At 45.0% G+C, this 22,585-nt stretch overlaps 3 protein-coding genes across 4 annotated transcripts; 1 reads left to right on the top strand and 2 right to left on the bottom strand.

The window, feature by feature from the left end:
- Positions 1–1,769: 1,769 nt before the first annotated feature.
- On the bottom strand, positions 1,770–6,078 carry LOC115390269 (protein N-terminal asparagine amidohydrolase-like). The gene is made up of 10 exons (XM_030094066.1): positions 5,875–6,078; positions 5,182–5,284; positions 4,693–4,758; positions 4,480–4,588; positions 4,315–4,388; positions 4,178–4,231; positions 4,036–4,089; positions 3,855–3,952; positions 3,493–3,606; positions 1,770–2,793 (listed from the first exon to the last, which is right to left on the bottom strand). Exons 1-10 carry the CDS (start codon positions 5,953–5,955, stop codon positions 2,623–2,625), a joined length of 924 nt encoding a protein of 307 aa, XP_029949926.1. The 5' UTR covers positions 5,956–6,078; the 3' UTR covers positions 1,770–2,622.
- A 298-nt stretch (positions 6,079–6,376) lies between these two features.
- On the top strand, positions 6,377–12,985 carry LOC115389892 (probable ATP-dependent RNA helicase DDX17). Of its 2 annotated transcripts, none has more exons than XM_030093461.1 (13): positions 6,377–6,408; positions 7,401–7,560; positions 7,752–7,848; positions 7,976–8,109; positions 8,278–8,343; positions 8,425–8,566; positions 8,809–8,969; positions 9,060–9,232; positions 9,349–9,459; positions 9,570–9,631; positions 9,922–9,981; positions 11,540–11,770; positions 11,852–12,985. In XM_030093461.1, exons 2-13 carry the CDS (start codon positions 7,417–7,419, stop codon positions 12,316–12,318), a joined length of 1,848 nt encoding a protein of 615 aa, XP_029949321.1. In that variant the 5' UTR covers positions 6,377–6,408; positions 7,401–7,416; the 3' UTR covers positions 12,319–12,985. The 2 variants fall into 2 exon arrangements, with proteins under 2 accessions (XP_029949321.1, XP_029949320.1); XM_030093460.1 differs by having other exon boundaries at positions 6,381–6,615.
- LOC115389893 (ADP-ribosylation factor-binding protein GGA1-like) lies at positions 12,986–22,450 on the bottom strand. The gene is made up of 17 exons (XM_030093462.1): positions 22,390–22,450; positions 20,408–20,492; positions 20,134–20,209; positions 19,902–20,000; positions 19,581–19,704; positions 18,657–18,757; positions 18,391–18,471; positions 17,869–18,006; positions 17,714–17,795; positions 17,519–17,629; positions 17,314–17,442; positions 16,506–16,549; positions 16,169–16,350; positions 15,888–16,096; positions 15,638–15,807; positions 15,307–15,417; positions 12,986–15,088 (listed from the first exon to the last, which is right to left on the bottom strand). The coding sequence occupies exons 1-17, from the start codon at positions 22,433–22,435 to the stop codon at positions 14,978–14,980; spliced, it is 1,899 nt and encodes a 632-aa protein (XP_029949322.1). The 5' UTR covers positions 22,436–22,450; the 3' UTR covers positions 12,986–14,977.
- Positions 22,451–22,585: the final 135 nt, after the last annotated feature.

Genomic DNA, 22,585 nt, shown 5'->3' on the forward strand with positions numbered 1-22,585 from the left:
TAATGTGCAAACATTCAGAGCCACAAGCCCTAGTTGTAACATCTCTTCTCTTAAATATAAAACACTCTGTGTTTGAGAGCTGGTTTTCTGAGAACACCACTCAAGAATTAGGTCCAAAACTAAACTGAAATCTGCTTCCATGTAGACCTCTGTATGCAGCTCACGTAAGGTGAAGAACAATTACCCATATAATTGAGGATCATCAGTAGAGGTCGACCGATTTATCGGCCGGCCGATATATTAGGCCGATATTTGGACATTTTTCTCCATCGGCCATCGGCCGTATTTTCTTTTAAAAAGCCGATTTTTGATCCGTTGTATAAAATGACGCAATTTTTGATCAGGCACATGTGCGGGCAGCTAAAGCTGCCGCTCAAGAAAGGACCCCTGTGGCACGCTGCTGCATTCAGTTACGTCAGAGCGGAGCGTGCCCGGTGGAATCCAAGCTGTGGGAAAAGCCTGCATCTGTTGCATCTGCAATGAAGAATGGATTTGTTGAACATTTTTGTGGCTCTATGGCTCTCCAGTCTGCAGCTTATCAGTGTTTACTGCAGAAAAAAAAGTTGGGGAGCGCGTCGTGCCGCGGTGCTAACGCTGCTAACTGCCGTGTTCGACCGTCGGAGAGTTACTTTTTTCTTCTTTTACTCCGTTGTCCGGTCGCTGCACAATTTAGCGTGGGCAGGGCGCCCGGACTGAAAAGGTCTGGCAGAAACCCTGCATATTGTTAACTTCAAATGCTACTTTGTGATAAGTTTTAGCAGTAAGAGATTAGAGTGGTCTGAGCTGACTTTACTTGTGCGTGTTCAACCCTGTTGGTGAAAACACACCACTACTGTAGTTAACAACAGAACAAAGTAAAAAGGAGGAAATGGCGAGAGTAAATAAAAGGGTAAATAATCAGTCATGGGGCTTTTTCTGAAGCATGTATTAGCCACCCGAAAATTCCTCCACATAATGCATGACCGGAGTTATGTTTTTATTTGTATGTATGGCTTTTTTTACAGCCTTGTTTCTGACTGCTTTTGTTCAAATTACATTAAAGTTAAAATTTCTTTTTTGACACTTTAAGAAGAGTGTGAATTTTTACTACTGCTTGTTACATTGTGTGTTTACTCAGACAACATATTTCATTGTTTTGAAAGCTGAATAAATGTTCAGAGGACTGGACACTACTTGTTGTAATAGATTTCTTTTAGTTGCCCAGAAATTGCTGCATTTCACAAAAATGTGATAAATATATATATTTTTATTAAAAAATCAGCCTAAATATCAAATTGGAAAAATCGGCTATGCATATCGCCATCGGCTGCCCAAATTTGGAAAACTTCGGCATCGGCCCCCAAAAAACCCATATCGGTCGACCTCTAATCGTCAGTATCAGGCCCCTAAACATAAACCAGCGATGTGAGTTCCAAATATAATAACCCTCACACTGCCATAAATCCCCCAGAAGGGACCTTAATGACTGAATTTGTCTGAAACAGTACATTTCTATGAAGTAGTGTGGCCACTACTCTATAGATGTATATGATCTCCCTAAAACCATTTCTTCAAAAGTTAACATATCATTAGATTGAAAAGGTGTGGGAAGGTGAGCCTCTCTGATGAGGCTTAAACCACACTGAACTGCTAAAATAATCTCAAAGCAATATGCCAGATTTCCTCATCACTTTCATATTATGGGACGTAAATGTTAATACTGGAGAAATAAACAGTAACTCGGTCATCTTTTTCTTTTTTATACCTCATTCAGTCAGACAATAGTCATTTCAAAACAGATTTGAGCATTTACATTTATTTTGCAACAGGTAAACTATGTTCACTAGTTACAATGAATGTTAAAACTCTCAAGTAAAAGAAACTCATTAAAAGGCCATTTTTCCTCCCACCAATTCAAAATTGCGTAATTCACTTTTGTTTCAGTCACTGTTGAGTTGATGTAACTTGTTGAAAAAAAATCACAAATCACATGCAGTTAAAAAGATACACATTCAGAGCCATATGGCTGCTTAAAATAAAGAATGCACTGTCACCAGGAAGGTGCATTTTACAAATGAACAGAAAAAACTTCAACCACAGAGAATTATGTTTACAATAAAGTGCCGAAATAGATTTATACTTCTTCAAAATTGCTCAGTACCACTTTTTAAACCATAAATATTTGATCATATTTCAGAAACTTGTTTTAAAGATGAATTAAACTTACACTTTATTTGCTATTTAAACTTGTAAGTTTTTTTTTAATTCAATTTTTTGAAAAACTTGTTCCAAAGTAACTGAGAACTGAAGGACAATATCATCTATACTCTGTACTATAATCTTATTTTGTATTTAAAAAAAAAAAAAGGCTCAAACTGAATAAAAAGATCCACTTGAGTCCAACATAAGTCAACCGAATCTGGACAGTAACCTCAGATCATCACACCAAAGCAGGAAGTGTCATCTGTAGATTTTGTTTCCCCACAATAAAGGAGAAATATGTTGGATCCCAAACTCGCCTGGAGATATTGCATGGTCCAGCTGATAATGGGCGTCGTGTTAAGACACAAGTGGAAAGAAAATCATTTTAAAAAAATTACAGCAGGTGAAAAGGTCACAGTGCTTAAGGTTGAGTGGGGGGCTTCACGACGGGGCGACCCGCTTCCAGTCCCCGGTCTCCGCCTTGCGGTAGAGCTGTGGTTGGCCCCCCGGGAACAGACTGTCAGGGTTGGGGTGGTCCAGAACGAACTGAATGGTGGACTTCATATGCTGGACAAAGTGCGGCGGTTCTGCCATGGGAGACGTGGACAGGTACTGCACACAAAGAGAAACGCCAGAGTCAAAGCCTGGATTGAGAAGGTTTGAACATGTGCCGAGGAGAGACGGTGGACATGGAGAGGACTGGTGTGACAGTGGATGAGGCAGAATAAGATGGAGGCACACGATCTGCTGGAGAAACTGAAAGAAGAGGGCGAACGCACCAGTATACTCTTTACTCCCCCAAAACATGCCATTTTGCAAATACAAAAAAGCAACTTTCAGAAGCCCTCTACGAAAGGAAATAAATCCAAGGCCGATGCGTTGCCTGGTGTGGCACAGCCGGGGCCCCACCCCGGATGGGCCTGGTGGCCGGGCCTTTGCCCGCGGGGCCCAGCCAGGCTCCGCTCAAAGGGACAACGTGGGGTCATCCTCTGCTGGACTCAAAGCAGGTGCAGTGTGGATTGGGGGGCAGCAGATGGCAGGATGCCCGACAACCCTATCCCCGGACACAGAGACCAGCTCTAGGAACATGGAATGTCACCTTTGAAGACCTAGGAAGACCTAGGGCACACTGGAGAGACTTCGCCTCTCAGCTGGCCGAGGAACGTCTTAGAATCCCCCCTACAACTGCTGGAGGAAGTGCCTGGGGTCAGGGAAAAGTGGGCATCCCTGCTTCGTCTGCTGCCCCTGCAACTCAGTCCCAGATAAGTGGTTGAAAATGGATGGACAATTAAGAATAAAGAATACATTTACCTTTAAAATTTTGGCATCACTTTGTGACAACCAGTGGACAAGCTGTGGCTGTGGTGGCCACGAGCATGGGCCAATTTTAACAATCCCCTTGTTTGGTTCATATATTTCAGCCATCTGCAAGAAGAGCAAACAGATATTTGAATGAAAGTATTCAAATCTAGCTTTCTTATTGTCTGTCGGAGATGAGACTGTCTTCTGAATCAATAGGGAACATATCTGAATGAGAAGCTGAAAAAATCAATGAAAACAAAGTAACTTAATTCAATAATCAGACTATATATTAAAGCAATTTATTAGATTTATTCTCTTTATGTTTGATCAGAAAAGAGTCTTCATAGTTCTGTACATTCTTCAGTTCCTACCTCTCCCCCAGTAAAGGTTCGTGCTGATCGCAGGTTCTCTGCAGGACCTTTGAAAGTGAAGGATGCGGGGAACACTTCACCAGTTTCAACTTTGACACCTACACAAATAGACAAAGATGCCATGTACCATCAGTTGAACAACAAACAGCATTTCCCTGTTAACAGCAGATTGATCACTCACCTATTCCATATATTATGGGTTTATGAATTCCGTCAACAAGAACGTCATTCATTTCTAAAACAGATGAAGGTGAGTCAGATGAAAGGTTGACTGGGGGAGGATTTCTTCATGTTAATCAGTGTCTCAGACATCTCATGGTTACCTGTGGTGCAGCATGTTTCCAGATGAATATCCTCTTCCTGGTTTTGGAACGCTGCTGTAGAAATGACGTATGCATTAAAAAAATGTCTGCCTCTTTTTCATATTACAGCAAAAACTGAAGTAACGTTCAAACCATACCCAGAATGTTAAGGCTGAGGTTATGCGACATTTTTGACTCATCGTTGAATCCTCCAACCAGATGAAGCTCAAGTCTACATCATGGAAAGAAAAGAAGAGCTGAAGATGACACTTTTGCGTGTGTGTGTGTGTGTGTGTGTGTGTGTGTGTGTGTGTGTGTTGTACCTGCCCTCCTTGCAGGCATCACTGAGTGATTTGACTGCTTTTACAAACTGAGGGACTTCAGAAGAGGTGCTTGAACCGTCACAGTGAGCAATACAAACAGCTCCAGTTCCTACGAAAGCGAGATAAAAACAGCAAAGCCTTCAGATATTTTTTTTTCCATCTTTATACACAGTCAATCTTGACACAACATTCCTCCACTCATGGGAATTTTACCAGTGTGTCGCAGCACAACCATATGACAGGTGGTCGCATCTTCTGATCCGATGACCGAAACATAATCTGAAACAAACCAGAGACGTTACTCTTGCAAGCCCAAACCTTTCATTCTAAAGATGGACAAAAGTAGCGTGCAACGGCTGAATGCAACTCTTTGTGGTGAAACCGAATCATGCACAAAATGAATCTTGATCACAGGACAGCTGGAATACAGCCCAGAGAAGCTTCTGTCGCTGATGCATGGCTTCATGCTTACTGACAACATCTGCACCATTTAATATCACATTTAAAGTTTCAGGATCTGTTTAAAGAAGTTTATGTATCATAAGAATCAACTTGCTATCCTACTTATATTTTGATTTATTTATATTTACTATATTCCACAGGCCAAATCTAACGTTTCATTATGGTATCTTTATTAACAGTCCTACTGCCAAGGCCTTGTCATGCTGTGATGCTGCTCATCAATAATGTAGTTTTACTCACTGTCTGCTGGAGTCGTTGCAGCAAACTCTCTTTGTTGGACATACAGGAGGCACTTTGGATCGACATCAACACATTTCTTAGAGCGAAACGCTCTGGCATATTCCTGTGTGGCGAGAGAAAAATGGCTTATTTTACAGGCGTGTCACATTATAATGTGCTTCATGTTACCCAAAAACGCACTAAAGAGGTCAAAAAATGGCTCTAAGACGGTCGTGGGCATGAATTTTTTTACAATTTGCTTGGTGGGCTCAAATTTCAGCCTCTGGCGGGTCAGTTTTGGCTTCCGAGCCTTATGTTTGACACCTCTAGTCTAAACTCAGGGTTACAGACTCTCCTTATCAGTGTATTTATTTCTCTCCATCTTTTCACATGATGACACAATATACAGACAATCACACACAAATCTATATTATAACCTCATCTAATAGTATTGAAATGGGGGATAAAGATCATGGGTATTTTGGTTTTCAGTGGATTTATTCTTCTTGTAGTTAATTCTGTTTCTAATTGTTTCCCACCAATTAAATGATTTAAGTGTGTTGTGTTTTGACGTTTTCATTTTGAGGCAATTTCTAGTTAGTTAAACTAACCAATTAGGTATGAAAACCCAACGATTAATAGTCGACTGATTAAATGAAATGAAAGTGTCCCTGACGGCTAAGCTAAACTTAGCCACACAACGAGGAATCAAACCTGTAAATGTGGATTTCTGTCGTATAGTTCCGCCGTTGATCTTATGCGGTCAACTTCTCTGTTCTGGATGAACAAAGGCATGTCCGTGGGCTGGTTATCCTGCTCCTTTAAGGAACAGTTTCTTCATATTTGTACAGTTCGTTATCTCATGATGAGACACTGAATCCTCCACTCCACTTCCGGGACAACTCTTCTTCTTCTTCTTCGCTTCACTGTTAATGAAAAGTAATCCCGTCTGGCGCCACCTGCTGGTGCTCCACAGAACATCAATATCACATTTTAAATCCTCTATTTTTGCGATATGGGTGGTTGTGTGTTCGTTTTTATCATTTTATGGAGTGTTTTTAATTTTCTGAATTATTTTAATTCTGTGATACTATTGTTAAACAGAGCAACTATAAACACGCTGTTACACGGGTTGTATTCACCATTGCTCGTTGCGTGTTTTTGTGTACGTAATGACCCGGCCGTCCCTACGCAGCTGCGTCTTCCTTACGTCGGTAAAAAGGGCGGAGCCACAGGGCGACCCGAGCGTTACGTGACGCATACAGCAATTGTTTACTAAAACCTTCTTTATTGAGTTATTTTCATACAGCTCGACAGATTTCTATTTCGCAAACGCATCGTATCATTTCGCGGAAGCAAATCGCAATTAGAAAGTAAAGCTGCGTTTCTCAACGGCCGCACCATGAGAGGAGGTTCTTCCTATGGAGACAGAGACAGAGACAGAGGACGGGACAGGTATTTGTTTTTGTTCTGGCCTGGAAACAACGCACACTTACATCTCCACCGCGGGGTCGTTTTTTAAACCTGTCAATATCAAGGAATCTGTTCCAAGCCCTTATCTGATTAGGCGAGGTTAGCAAACTGCAACATGAACGCCTAAAAACAGTTTGAAGCGATTCACATCGGACGGGCGTGTTAGCTAATGAACAAGGCTATAAAACAAAGCCCTTAAACACCAAATAAGTTGATCGATACACCATAAATAAGTTATATTCACTGTTTAATCGAACTATCGGTATGTTATCCTGTAGATATGAAGCGTGAATTCTATTACAGGTCTATTGTTTGTTTTTCTTTCTGTTTATCATCCCTCTATAACTGTATATATAATGTGCACTTTAGCTTTAATGCTGTATTTAAGAACTTTATTTAACATTTTTGATATAATTCTCTATTAGCTGTTTGGTCTGAAAAATAGTTTTGCAAATATCACGAAACTATTAGTGACAATTACCTCCGAGGAGATGCAATCTGGAAAAAAAGAAGTTGATGTAATCGAAAACAGTAAAATAAATTTTGAAAATAAAAGGTGTTTGTTGTGAAATCAAATTGTTTCACCTTATCCCAGAAATTGTATTTTTTTAATTATTTTGGTGGACTAAAGCAGAGGTTAAAGAGCTTTGGTAAACTCACCACAGAAAGGCCTCTCCCAGATGAAGTGATGCATTAACACAGCAGCCACTCATGAATACAAACATGTAAAGTGATCTCGTGGTAATCTGGCAAATCTCATATTTCAGGCCACGGTTTGGAGCCATGAGCGGCCGTGGCGGACCGCCACCAATGAAGTTTGGGAATCCAGGAGATCGGCTACGCAAGAAGAAGTGGAACTTGGACGAGCTGCCAAAATTTGAGAAGAACTTCTACACCGAACACCTCGAAGTCCAACACATGAGCCAGGTTACAGCTGCTCTTTCTTCCCCTTCACATACTGTCAACATAAGTGTTGTAAGTCGCGGTTTATCTCAGGCTTGCATGATGCCGTGCCGTCTTTTAACTTTTTTTTTAAGTTTCAGAGGTTTTCAAAGAGTAGAAATGTTTCTTTCAACCTGTGTTTTTTTTCTTTCTTTCTTTTTTGTTGTCAAACCCAGTTTGATGTAGAAGAGTATCGCAGGAAGAGGGAGATCACCATCAGAGGCTCCGGCTGTCCGAAGCCTGTCACCGCTTTTCACCAGGCTCAATTTCCACGTCAGTCAACAAACCTCTGCACAGCCTTTTGATCACAACACATTATTTCTCTCTCTGAATTGTGGGATTGCCTAAAGAAGATATTCTGACTGAGAACAGTGAGTAACTGCCGCGTTGGTCGTTTCAGAGTATGTGATTGACGTGCTGATGCAGCAGAACTTTAAGGAACCCACAGCGATCCAGGCACAAGGTTTCCCCGTGGCTCTGAGCGGAAAGGACTTGGTGGGAATAGCACAGACGGGTTCAGGAAAGACACTATCAGTATGTATTTTACTTCTAACATCCTGCTTGTTATCAACATTTCACGTCTTCAGGTTGAAGTGTAAATACACCAAATATATGAAATATGACAAAAAGAAGTAGACAAGAATTCTGTTCATGGAAAAATGTATTTAACTTTTTTTTTTAATCTCCTTTTTCCTCTGACAGTATCTTCTTCCTGCTATCGTACACATCAACCACCAGCCCTATCTGGAGAGGGGAGACGGTCCGATTGTAAGTACAAACTTTCTCATCATTTTATTGACGGGGGTTTGCGATCAGTCCCTGGAACCTCACTCGTTCTTCACTCCTCAGTGTCTGGTGCTCGCTCCAACCAGAGAGCTCGCCCAGCAAGTCCAGCAAGTTGCCTACGAATACGGCAAGTCGTCTCGTATCAAGAGCACCTGTGTGTATGGAGGGGCGCCAAAAGGGCCGCAGATCCGTGACCTTGAACGAGGTGAGTGTAATTATCAATAAGTGAGTACATGCAAGAGTTAATTTTACATCGACTACATTATTTTGTTAATCCCAAATAGAAAACCTCTTCTGTCTTGACGTTATTGCTATGCACTACTGCTGCTTGGGCAGAAATTGTATTGAACACTAATTCAGAGAGTCATGAGTGTTGTTCTGTCTGAGGACCCAGTAAACATGTTTGAGGTGTTCTTCTCTTGGCACTGTGACTGTTTGTGGCTGCAGGAGTTGAGATTTGCATCGCCACACCTGGTCGACTCATTGACTTCTTGGAGTCGGGAAAGACCAACCTGCGCCGCTGCACCTACCTGGTGCTGGACGAGGCGGACCGCATGCTGGACATGGGCTTTGAGCCGCAGATCCGCAAGATCGTGGACCAGATCAGGGTAGGGCCAACGCTCTGCCGCTGTGATAGTTCAGAGTTTCTCAGCGAAAGCACCTTTTTAGCTTGGTTCTGTCCTGACTTTGTTTTCCAGCCTGACAGGCAGACTCTGATGTGGAGCGCCACCTGGCCGAAGGAGGTTCGGCAGCTTGCAGAGGATTTCCTGCGAGAGTATGTTCAGATCAACGTCGGCGCTCTGGAGCTCAGTGCCAACCACAACATCCTGCAGATAGTGGACGTCTGCATGGAGAACGAAAAGGACAACAAGTAAGGCCACCCGGTGGAAGCGTACACCGCTAACGGCTGTGGCCGACACCCCAAACAGTAGATCAGTACTCCACACACAGCTGAGATCACATGAGAACCTTTTCCCCTGTCGACAGACTCCTTCAGCTGATGGAGGAGATAATGGCTGAGAAGGAGAACAAAACCATCATCTTTGTAGAGACCAAGAAACGATGTGACGACCTCACCAGGAGAATGAGGCGCGATGGGTGAGGACTCAGTCCTTCCCTCACGTATTACCGTACCTCTGGATTTTACGGTCACTTCAGATGACATTAATCCTTCTGACTCAATGTTCTTGCTGTTTTGTTTAATCTAGTTGGCCAGCGATGTGTATCCATGGAGACAAGAGCCAGCCAGAAAGAGACTGGGTCCTTACAGGTGAGAATACATCTCATCTAATACCGTATTGACCCGAATCGAAGAAAACAACCTGATGGAAAAATATTATTATGAAGACATGAAATGTAGTTTATATACTAAAAACCACTAACAAGATGTACACATCAACATGATGCATCTCTCTACAAGTTCTCAAATACTTGCTGGTTAAACAGTTTCATCTACTCCTCCTATAAATCTACATTTACTTGTCAACTGCATCATTTGTAGCTCAGTATATCAGGTTTTTTTTTTTATTTCCACTTAAAGCTTTTCATTTCTTCCCACAGAGTTTCGGAGCGGTAAAGCGCCCATCCTCATTGCTACGGATGTGGCTTCTCGCGGTCTGGGTATGTCTGATCATGCATTTTTGGATTGCTGCATAAACCCACAAAGTTATGGTCTCGCCTTTGATTCTTTCTAAATTGCTGAGTACCGGAATAAATATTTTGAACATTATTTCATAATAATCAGCATAGTTACTGAGCTCATATGAGACAGATCTTACAGTTTTGACTCAATAAATTGCAGAATTCAGGTTCTGTGCAGGTATGTTGTGCTGCAGATCGTCATGATATTTTGGTGATAATCGGGTAGAACGTAGTTAAATGAAGCAGATCGGCGCTCTCTGTGTAACTGGATGTTGCTCTAAGCTGACCGTGTGAAGGACGGAGGCTGCAGGCCTTCTGCTCCGCCGGGTTTATCGTCTGTTTCTTGTTACTGCGGTTGAAAAGCTTCCTTCACTCGGGGCTCTTTGGCACGCTGCCTGAGAGGAGGGCTGCGTGGGGCGCACGCTCCCGCGCACCGCTTCTCGTGTCTCCTTTCTGCTGTCAGCACGACCTGACTGATGATGGTGCTAACATTAGACTTTGTTCTTGGTGAGAAGGGGGGATAAGTAAAGTGTCTTAACTTGCCAAAATCCCCATGACTGTATCCTTGTTCTCTTTTCCCCTCTTCTCCTCTCAGGGTTTGGCAGCACACGGCAGCTGTAACAGTCTGCGCTGCTGTCTCTGCCCCCTCATTCACATAGAAACATAGAAGCTTGGTTAATTTTGGAGGGATTTAACGACCCTCTTAAACGTGATCCCCCCTGCCCGGTAAAGTCAGAGTTTGTAAATCCAGCGAGCCTTCCTTGGGAGCAGCCTGAGGTTCCTGTATGTCTGCCCCCGTCGCTCCGTCCCGAACGGCAGACACACAGGGCAGAGAGAGTTAGACGGGCTCGTCTGGATCCAGTCCTGGCCAGGGTCTGAGGAGGGTCCTGCAATGCGGCGAGAGAGCAACAGAACCGGCCGACGTGCGTGGCTCTCTTGAGGTTCTGCTCCCGTCCGGCGTTGCTGGTGTGTGGGACGAATCCCGTCTCCCTCTCCCTCAGCCCCTCCGTATGAACCAGGACAGATCAGGGGGGACCGACTACCTTTTAAGCACAGCACCAAAGGGGTAAGTACATCACCACCCCTTTGTCTCACCATGCATCCAGCCATTCCTTTGTAGCAGTTTGAGTCGCAAACGGCTTCCCTCTGCCATGACGGAGGGGAGGTGGGAGACTTATTGATCAGCAGTGCTGTCAGAGGCCCCGTCTTCTGTAATGAGAAACAGACACGTTGGTGTGGCGGTTACAGCCGTGGTTTACTACCCACGCCCGTGCTCATTATTTATGATGTGACCCTGAGACTCTGTAGCTCAGTTATTACTGAGAAATAATGGTGTTGAGCTAAAGTGATCTCTGGATGTGTGGATTTTCACACCGAGTCTCACACGGCAGGTAAGTGATTCTCTCTGTTGTTGATCTTTTTGTAATATATTAAAGTGAAAAGTGTCGTTTAAATCAGTGCTTTTATTTTTTGTTTGTTTTTAGAAGCTTGTTCCATTTCCCCTCTGCTCTAAAATGATTTGCTCTTCGTCCAAAAGATGTGGAAGACGTCAAGTTCGTCATCAACTACGACTACCCCAACTCCTCGGAGGACTACGTCCATCGCATCGGACGCACGGCCCGCAGCACCAACAAGGGCACCGCCTACACCTTCTTCACCCCGGGGAACCTGCGCCAGGCCCGGGACCTGGTCCGGGTGCTGGAGGAGGCGCGGCAGGCCATCAATCCCAAGCTGCTCCAGCTGGTGGACTCCGGCCGCGGAGGCGGCGGTAAGGAGAGCGGTTCGACTTCCTGATGTCGTCTGGCGTTATCGCGGCGCCCCTGACGGCGTTTCGTCTGTTGTCCCTCAGGAGGAGGAAGGATGCGTTACCGCAACAGCAGCTCCAGCAACCCCAACCTGATGTATCAGGACGAGTGTGACCGGCGCATGCGGACCGGCGGCGGCGGCGGCGGCGGCGGCGGCGGCCGCAGCGGCTTCAACCGCGACGGCCGCAACGGAGACCGCTCCTCCTCCGGGTCCTCGTCCTCCTACCGGGACAGGAGCCGCGACGGCTCGGATCAGTACCAGAGCTACGGCGGGGGCTTCAACTCCCGCGGCAGCGGCCAGTCTGGAGGATCAGCAGCAGCAGGAGCAGGAGGAGGAGGTCAGGATCAGTTTGGCCCGGCTCTTCCTCCTCCTCCTCCTCCTCCGTCAGGAGCGCCGCAGCCTCTCATGGCTCAGCAGTTCGCCCCCTCGCAGCCCCCCCTCATGAGCTTCATCGGGCAGCCGGCGTACGCCTTCGCCTCGCCGCCTCCGCCGCCTCCTCCAGGGAAGTAGAACAGCTCCCTCCGACCCACTCAAGCTTCCACTCTACCTTTTTTTTTTTTTTTTTAAACTTCCATCGTCCTCAATAAGCAGGTGGTTTAAAAAATGCTTATATCAGTGTTTTGTTTTTTTTTTTTTTTTAATTAGTTTGTATTTTTCTACACTCAACATGTGAAATAAAATAAAATAAAAAAAACTTGATTTGTCACAGTTGGGCCATGTGCAGAGGAACACGCTTCTGGGCTTTTCATTCCAACCCAACACCGGATTTGTCCGTTGTGCGTCCGTCCACTCTATAACCGGTCAGCTGTGTCACTGTTTCCTTTAGCTCACCACGTCAGACTGTGGCGTTTGCTTTATATTAAGGAAAATTGATTTTTTTTTTTTTTTCATAGGTCACATTCCAGATTCATGTCCTCCTCCGCTTTCTTTTTCAAACTTACAGATTATTGTGTTCACTCTGTTCAGGTGAATCTCGTTGACTCTTCCGTCCTGGAGTTTTCGTACCAATCAAGAACGAGGGAGTATTGCTGTAGATCCCTTTTCATGCATGCTTTACCTTTTCCTGTCCCGTCCCAAGTAGGAACTGCTCTTAACATCCCATCAAAGTGTTTCCTCTCTCATTCAGTCCCTTCTTTTTACGGTGATTTCTTAAATAAACCAACTAAAGACAACTTGCTCTGCTTTGTCATGCGTGAATTCAGTTCATACATCAGGGGAATTCCCTGTACAAATCACTTTATTTGCTTTAAATACATATTTTTAGTACATTCTCAGTTTGTACCCAGCAGTATGTACACGTTGTTTCCATCAGTAAATACGCTTAATGGCACGACTCTATTATTTACAGTCGGATCACAAATAGAAACGGTCTTCCCTTCTTCAGAAATACATCTGTGCTATTCATAAACCGTCTTCCTCTCCATTACAGCTGCTGCTGTTTGTTTGAGGCTTCGAAAGCTGTAATTCAGTTTACATTGACACATTATTTCTTTCTAAATGTCATGAAGCGCCCCCCTGTAGCTGCAGTACAGCCTCCTTCAGACGTCCAGGGGATTGTTTGCATGCAGGTTTGTGCAGAGCTGGATGAAATTAATCTGAAGTTTCAACTGAAAGGCAGTGAAAGGAAAATGTTGATGCAGCTGGTGTGTGTTTCAGGTTCCCTTCTTTAGGACCTGAAGCTGGCATGCTCATTAGCAGGTTATCTGAGGGAATCATCTAATTAAAATGTGCTTTGAATCTTCCTCAGTGCTGGTTTATCTACAGGAAATAAAAGAGGGCAGGCCAGGTGGTCATTATCTACAAACTGCATCAACAATTTTCTTTTAATTATTGCTTCAGTCAGTCCTGTTTTCCTTACAGAGCAGCAGCTGGTAAATTAAATCAGTTGATTGATGGAGAATATATCACAGCTCACTGATATGGAATGAAGTTTTAATATGCTTTCATGCAAGTTTACAACTGAACCAATGGAGCTTCTCGTGTATTTCAGTGCCTGTTTTTCCTTCAAATTCATTTTATTTCTGTATTCGTGAACCTTCACATAATCACGTGAAGAGCGATTCTGTTCCACAGGTGTCTTCTGCTCAGGGCCTGGAAATCATTCACATACATACAATAAAAGCACAAAGCAGATGGGAAATCCAACCTTTCATCTCAGGCACATGTGGTAGAATCACACCAGACGTCAGCGATGCCAGCTCGGGTCCCTCTTTGGGTCGATCAACAGTAGAACAAACACCATGTGTTTAAAAAAAAAAAAAAAAAATGGAATCATTTCATGTGCAAAATTACAACAAAAATAAACAAGTGCTTGAAAGAATAGCTTCTGTGAAGGGAAGAAGAAAAATCTCCAAATTCTGAAACATTGCAAGAAAAAGAAGTGTGCAGATCTCTTGTAAACAAAAAAGTGCAGAAAAAAAAAATAACGGGCAAAGACCGAGTGCCCTTTGCTTTTGGGGCTTTCCGACACGTCACAGCAGGGAAAGCAGTAAAAACAGGCTGATGTGGATGATGCTGGCTCATGAATTCACACCGCCTGTGCTTCTCTTTGAAGGGGCGAATCGATCCGCCGCCGCAACTCATGCACTCACACACAGACTGGTCCACAACCCCTTCATCCAACTCCGCCCCGGCGGGCGACGGATGGAGGCAGGTTTAACAACCCCGACACACAGACACACACACGTTCACACTGATTTACAGTCACCGATTCACCTCATGTTTTTGTTTTGCCAGAAAACTCACACATGCACCAGGAGAACATGCAACTCCTCAGAAACGGGTGGAGGAGCTCGGCCCGGGACAGAGAGAGGAAACCCAAAAACACCAGACACCAGCTCCTACATGTAATTCACATGACGTGGGACTCCACCAGCAGAACGCAAGTCCGACAAATCCAGACATTCAGTTTGAAAAGGCTCGTCTTGTTTTCCACAAAGTCACTTGGTTGAATGTTTCCGACGGTCTGATTGAAGGAGAGAAGGAAGCGACGGCGCTCGGGGGGGGAACATGGACGTGGTAGGATGAGGACAGGAAGGCTGTGAAGGAAGGCACAAGGTAGAAGCTGTTTCCCCACAACTCCTTCTGTCTGTGTTTCCGAAACCGAACCGCTTCGATCTGAAAGTGAAGGAAGCAGCGGGCCGGAGGACCGGAAGGCGGCTCGGCGCCGCTAGAGGCTCCCCCAGGTGTTCGGAGGGGGAAACTGGTCCACGTCGCCGGACTCGTCGTGAGATTTATCCCCCAGGTCAAATGTCAGTTTGTACCGCAGGCGAACTTTTTCCTGGAAGATAAAGAAGAAAATCGGTGTTTCACCTGCTGAGACATGACAATATTCACATACTGTCCAGTGTTTCTTTTTCCTGCTCATATTAGTCTCCCTCAATGTTGACATATAGGAAATATTTTGGCATCATTGCGTATTTCGGTTAAAAAAAAAATAAAAAATCTGATTTGCGGGAAAACAGGAACTTCTCTTTCCCTGCCGCAGGTGAAGAGTACCTTCTGAGGGTTGGCCAGCAGCAGGATCTGTGTGACGGCGGCTGGAGGCAGGATGGGATTGAAGGCCGGGAGCTCAGTGCTGGAGGGGGGCTGCAGCTTCACCTTCATCACCTGGACGGCACACGTTCACCATCAGACAATCGAGTGAGACCGCTCTCAGCTGAGCGAACCTCTTACGTCAGCCTCAACCCGAGCTGACGGAGCCTCGCGTGGACGGACGGACGGACACACGGCTATTTTCAGTCTGGGTCACGGCAAGCAGATATGCCTCGCCACTGCTGTCGTTTCTATTCATAGCAGGAGAAAATAAATAAATAAAAAAAGCACCTACTTTGGGCACGGCGGCCTGGAAGCGGATGTTGGTGACTGGAATGGGAGCCGAGGACAGCATGGAGATGATCACCACCAGCACGTCCGGCCGAGACGGCGGACAGTCGCGGGCGAAGGTGAACAGGACCCGGAGGCTGTGTTTGTCGAACACAGTCACCGGTAACAGGCTGCCTGGAGGGAAAACGCCACAGAGATGTCACTCTGACGCGCTGTGAGCTCTCTCACCTGGACGCCAAGCCGGCACCGCTTACTGGGTTTGATGGAGTCCAGAGGCACGGCGACGTCAGAGAGAGAGATGGCGTCGTACGGGTCAGCGGCGAGCGGAGGGGTGGAGCGGAGGAGTGCGTCGGGCTGCTCTGATTGGCTGGATGAGGCGGGAGGGGGAGCAGGAACGGAGCCGGTGGTGGACTTCGTCTGCAGATCCCGTAAACTGACTCTAGATTGAGGCTGAAGTTTATCCCTGTGTGAAGAGAAAACAGTATCAGCCGCGCTGCTTCCTGTCACATGACTCCCCGGCGTGTGTGTCACTCACCATTTGACCTGCTGGCTCTCAGGAGGCAGAGACTGCTGCAGCAGGGTCTTACCCAGCAGGTCCAGCTCCTCCATGGCTTTAGGAGGCGCGGCGGCGCCCCCTGCTGGTGGAGGCTGTGCCGTCGGGAGGACTGCGGGTCGCAGCACCGCGGCCGGTACAGATGATTCGGCTCCGTCTGACGGCTGAAGGAAATTAACGGAGAGGCTGAACAAGACGTCGCCATCATGATGAGGATGGAGTTGAGGCATTCTGAACGAGATCAAACTGACAACCTCTGGACTGGAAGATGAACCGATGGACCAGCTGAGCCACCCCATAGCGTTATTCTACTACTCACCTGAAAAGTGTTGTGAGAGTCACAGTTTTCCGTTGCATTCAATCCTAAAAGATCAGAAACAGGAAAGTTCACAAAAAGTCAGCCATTATTTTCAAATGTTTGATAAAGGCTGAATATAGTTCACTGCATGGGGTTCAAGCACATGAACTCTGGGTAAAAATAGCAGAGAGGAGGTTCAGATTCAGGCCACAGGGCATGCAAGGGGGTGAAAACTACAAACAAGACAATGGCTGGAATTGTTTTCCAAGAAATAATGGTTATCTGGAATTTATTTACTTGGGATTACTTTGTTTTAGGGAAAGTAGAGAATATAAACACACCGAGACCCGAGCAGAGAGATCAGCATCAAATGACCAAATAGCATCAGAGTCACACTGTGACGATGAATTCTTATTAAAAAAAAAAAAACATGCATGCTCAATTTTCTCTCTTACATTGCACATTATTTCACAGCATGAGGCTGTTTAACGTTTTGTTCAGTTTGCATGAAAAGACAACAAATCACACCAATTTGCATTAAACAAAGGGAATATTGATCGATGATATAACCAGTTATATTGGCATCATTTAACTTATTCGGCCACTCGAGATCAAGTCTCAGCTGAAGTTTTCCAACTGATCTAAACAACCAGGAATGTGTTGAGTTTCTCCTGTTGGTACCAGATGCTGCGTTTTCACGAGTGGAAAGTGAGCCGTGCTGACTGGGCCCACCTCGCTCTGCTGACTTCTGGGTTTTGGCTTGTTAAAAACAGTTCAGCTCGGTGATCTACCTCCGCGTCCACACGCCAGATGTGCGGCTCCTGCTTACCCAGAGACATGAGCTCGTCGTCCAGCAGGCTCACGCCCACGCTTTGACTCTGAGGCTGGAGGCTGGACGGCGCCGTGCCGGCTGACAGGTGGAGTCCGGTCAGGTCGACCAGCGCCGAACTGCCGCCACCTGGTGAGGCCAAGAATTCAGGACCAGAAGCGCCAGGAGCGAGAGCTGCAGCATGAATCCAGACTCAGACACAGACCTGGCTCTGGGGGGTCTGCCGTCACGTCTTTTGTCACGTCCTCGCCTTTTACCAGCCGTCTGTATGTATTGATGACCTGTGTCAGGCTGTCATTGGCCTCCAAGATGTCCGCTGTGAAAAGAAGAATCAACACAGATCTTTCAAACTGAACAATTCACACCCTGAGTCTGTAAAATGAGCGGAATTCAAACGAACCCAAAGCGTCGTCGCTGTCCTCGGTATCGCTGGCTAATCGGAACAGCGTGGGCCTCATCTTTTCACAGCGCTGATAAAGATCCTGCAATTAGGGAGATGTTAGAGGAGTGGAGAGCTCTACGGCGGCTGCCTTTAATGTGCCGAGCTGGGCGAACCTTAATGAGCTCCTGGTTGCTCTGGGAGCAGCTCTCCTTGCTGTAGCCCTCCAGCAGCTGGCTCAGCAGGCTCACACTCTCCTTCACCTCCTGGATGGCGTTCACTCGCTTGGAAACTTTCTCCACCCGCTTCTGGTCCTGGAAACAGCAACAACAACAACAACACGCACGGGATTTCACGTTTCTGAAGAGTCTGACTTCCTGACAGCTCAGAGAAGTTATTATGAAAGGAGAATCTTCATCACATGCCGAATGAACTATCTATATTTCAAATATCAGGAAGTTCGGTTCTTATGTCAGACTGTAAATGGATACTGTGGTGAAAATAAAATCCAATAATGAACTGAAATCAAATGTTGAAAACAGGCTTTTCTTTTAATATTTATTGTAATGGTATTTGGCTCTCAAAAAAATAACACGGTGTGAGGGTGACAAACAAGCCGTGTACTTGATCCAAACACTAATCGATCCCAGATGCATGTGTGAGCACATCCTGTGGAGCGAACAAAGGCAGTGACTCACCTCTTGGACCATTTCCTTGATGAGCTTGTTTGCCGCTCTTAAATCTTCAGGGTGGGTACTGTTAAGTAAACGAGACAGCATCTGCAAAAACAGGATAAGACATAAGAGGGAGAGGAAAGCAAGGAGGAAGAGAGCTTTCCAAACGGCAAAATCGTTCCCAGGAGCCTTTTCTTTGCTCATATTGCTGCGGGGATCTAACATTAACTGGATCCCTCTGGAAAGGGATCCGGTGTTGCTGGTGCGTCTGAACCGTCAATAATGCACACCTTTGATTTCTCCTCATCCTCAAAGATGGCACATTTGGCTCTGGGTGGAGCCGGTAGCAGAGACCTGTCATCAGGAAGCACCGGATCCTGCTTGACAATGCCTGGAAAAAAAAACACAAGGACGTCTATTGACAGCACGGCTTGTTTCAAATATTCTCACGCGGTATAGATCACGTATCGGACGTCCTGCTGTCTCTAACACACATGATGTGAGGAGGTTTTTTTTTTTTTCTTTCCATCAACAATAATCACTTTATCAATCCTCTAAGCTGTTCCAATCAGCATTCACTTAAAGGAAAGAACATTTTCATCAAAATCAAAAACCAGCTGCATTAATCAAAGACCGCAGACAGTCCTGGTCCAGTAACCGACTTCACCAAAGAAATCCAAAACAAAGGTTCTTTTCCAAAGACCAGGGAGGTATTTTGTTATTTACCTGACGGTTTCGGCAGCTGTCAGCTGTCTTCTTCAGAGTGTCACAAGAAGGCAGCTGACAGCTGCCGAAACCGTCAGGTAAATAACAAAATACCTCCCTGGTCTTTGGAAAAGAACCTTTGTTTTGGATTAAAACTTGGAAGACCAATGAACCTTTTTGGACTTTCACCAAAGAAACTTATGGCAACAGTTATGACAACAACTGAGAGGAAACTGCTGTGTTTTTTCAAGCAGGCATGACTGATCATCAGTCTCGTGTTTGTCCTGAAAAAGAGAACTGACACTTCCTACCTAAAAGTTAAAATAAAGGAAGAATAACAACACTGAAATATGGGAACTGAATATACTTAAAATAGACAGTCCAGGGAATCATCTGAATATCTCAAGAAGATCTAGGGAGGAGCTGAGAATCTGGCAGTGATGAGAACATAGAGAGGATCTTTAGCTTGAAGGTGTGTCTCTGAACTGAAACACGTCGGGTGAGCTCACCCTGTTTTTTCAGCATTTGATACGCGTCTGCTATCTTGGTCTCGTCTGGCAGCTTCAGCGTCCAGCTGTACATCATTTCTAAAACCTTCTTCTTCACTGGCTCGGGAGCCCGGGCTCCTAAATACTGCACAGAAAGAACAGAGTTATCAATTACTATGATTCTTAAACAAACAGTGACATTGAAGTGATCTTTGACACAAGCTGTTGTAACTTAACTAATAGTACAGAAGTATGATACAGGCAAGGCATTACGGGAACACTGGTGCACTTTTCAAAGGTTAAACTACAAAAAGTCTCCTTCTCATGAGCCTCAGCTGTTACCTTGGGAGAGACGACCTTGATGAGTTCATTGAGAAAGCGAAACTTTCCCACTTCATTGTGAAATCGCTTCCCACAGCTCTTCATGCAGGTCTCCAGAACCTGGGAATTGATCAAAGGTTGCTAATTATACCCCAACCACACCGACAACGAAAACTGTAGCGCAGACCTTTAAACTTAAAAGCAACATGATACAGTCACATATTGAATGAATGGCTGCAGGAAAAGCTCTGACCAGTAGTGCTTGAATTGCCTCCCATTCCTGAGGAGACTGGATTTTGTGGGCTAGAAGTCTGGTCGCAAGCTGAGGACTGAATCAAAACAAAACAATCATCAACTTTCACAGTATGCTGATGGATTTTAAAGTTTATGACACTGATGGCAAACTGGAAAAATACTAATAGACACATAATTATGGAGGTTTGAAGAAGAATATCCAAAATCCACAGACGGCGTCACATTAAATGGTTAAATGTACGAGGCAGATATGAACGTCATTATCGTCTCACCCTTCTGGTTCATTGTTTAGCTGATCACAAAATCCTTTGATATTATCCCAGTCAGTGTCCTTGTTCAGGGGATTTGTCGCTTTGTCTGCACACAGGAAAAACAAATTCACAATCAAACTCTGCATTTGCTTAACAGGATTTATTTGGGGGTGAAAATTTAGCAATACTAGTTAACCTGCGAAAACTGGAGTGTCACGTAAAAGTGTTAGTGATGGTTAGTTACTTTAGAAGGTTGTGTTATTGAATTATCGGGCGCTGGTGGCCTGGAAGTTGGTGAAACGAGCTTTAAACCGGACGTCCACTGGTTCTGGTGGTCTCTTAATCCCTCCGCTTGGCAGGCAGCATAAAATCTGTGCCAAAACATCCACATCAACTGTGGCAGCCCGGAGGGAGGGCATTAGATTCCACTTATCTGTTTATATAAAAAGTTTTTTTTTTTTTCACTCGACAGTTGTCCAGAAGCTGGAGAAGTTTTACAACCGCAAACTAAGGCCAAGGAGCATCAGCTGAAGGAGACAACACTCTTGCTGTATGCAAGAAAAAAAAAAAACATAGCTTAGGGGTTCAAAGTGCTCTTTTCAAATGATGGTAAATGAAGCATTTCATTTAGAAATCAATGCTGGGTTTGGTGGGACAGTGGACAGAGGTTTAAAACGAAAGCTCCACTAAGCAAAGTGTGAAATGTGAACACGAGGTAGAGTTTCATCTGCTGCACTCGGTTTTATAAAGTCCAAAGTCAACAACACATCCAGCAGGACGGTTTAGAGCTGCTCGTGTCTTCTGACAGGTTTTATGGACGCGTTTATTTCTTTTTCCTGCAGGACTTGGCTCCTCTTCACAATGCCTAAACCAGGCGACTTTCTGCCACTGCTGTATGAACGACTGGTGAACTGAGCTGACATGAACCCCCTGGAGCGCTGGCAGCTAACCGGCTGCTCGTGGTCACAAGTTTCAAGTTCCTTTTTTTTGTATGCAATTGTTCAGGCTGTGTTGGGAGTACAATCGCCAAAAAATGGTAAAAGTTTGGGTACTTTAAGAAGAAGGTTGGTACTCTAAAGAGCCCTCAGTTTCCTAAAATGTAATGAGGATTAGGGTTAGTAATTGGTCCTGAGACCAAGAAAGATACGCACATAAAAAGTTATCTATAAATGAAGGTTAATTGACTTATTCATCGACTGGACTTGATGCTGCACTGATGAGGGAATCAATGCAACAGGGAGAAAAAAAAAGGCAAAACATTGGAGTTTGATTCCTTGATCTGTGAAGATCAGATTCAGTGTATGTATGTTGAATTACTTGACTTTAATAGGAAGAAAATGTTCACTAATAGGTCCATTTGAGAAGTTCTATTGTAGGGCGCTGTCAGTATATCTGTCCTGTTTAAAAACCTGTCATACCTGACAGCGAGCTGCAGCTTCTGGTTTGTTTGCTAATATGCAAACTGTCAGCTGTGGCTTGTTGCTGTTAAGGAGCCGATCGTGACTGCGGTGAATATGGGGCTGGAAACAGGGCAGAAAAGTGCTCGGTTCCTGTGGAGACCGCGTCTGTTGTTGGAGCAGAATAGGAACTGCTGCGTTCCTGGGTTTCTGGTTTGTGTCGGACTGACTGGCGTCACCTGGTCTTCAGGGAAGCTCTCAGCAGCTAACCAGCACCTTGATTCTGTTAGCATTCACCTGGAGGTTGGGAGGATATTTTCTTCATTGAAATGCCTCATGTGTGTGGTAAGAGATGAGTCACGGTGCCATCGGTGACTTTAATTCAGAGAATAAACGAAACGTGACTGTTTTGAGTGTGTTTCTTAACTACACTTTTCTCATTTGATGACATTCGCGCTGACGGACAGAAATCACGGCTCAGGAAAAAAAAAAGCCCAGAGCGACAGCAGCAAATTACAAATGGCGATTTAATCCCTCTTAGCTACGCGTCTACTGTCGCCCCACGTTAAAAACTTAATCTGGCAAAGAAAACGAAAGATGACTTACTGATGCGAGACTGCAGGCTAGCCTCATCCGGAGGCACCGCCGCCATCTTTCGGGATTCCAAACAAGCTGCTGCTCTCGCGAGATATTCCCAACATATCGCGAGAGCAGCTGCGGCGAGACGCCAAACGTCATGAAACAAACAACATCAAGTGATAATGATATTATAAATACAAAAATATACCAGCAAGATACTTCT

Source organism: Salarias fasciatus, chromosome 6, assembly GCF_902148845.1.
Source record: "Salarias fasciatus chromosome 6, fSalaFa1.1, whole genome shotgun sequence".
Taxonomy (NCBI): domain Eukaryota; kingdom Metazoa; phylum Chordata; class Actinopteri; order Blenniiformes; family Blenniidae; genus Salarias; species Salarias fasciatus.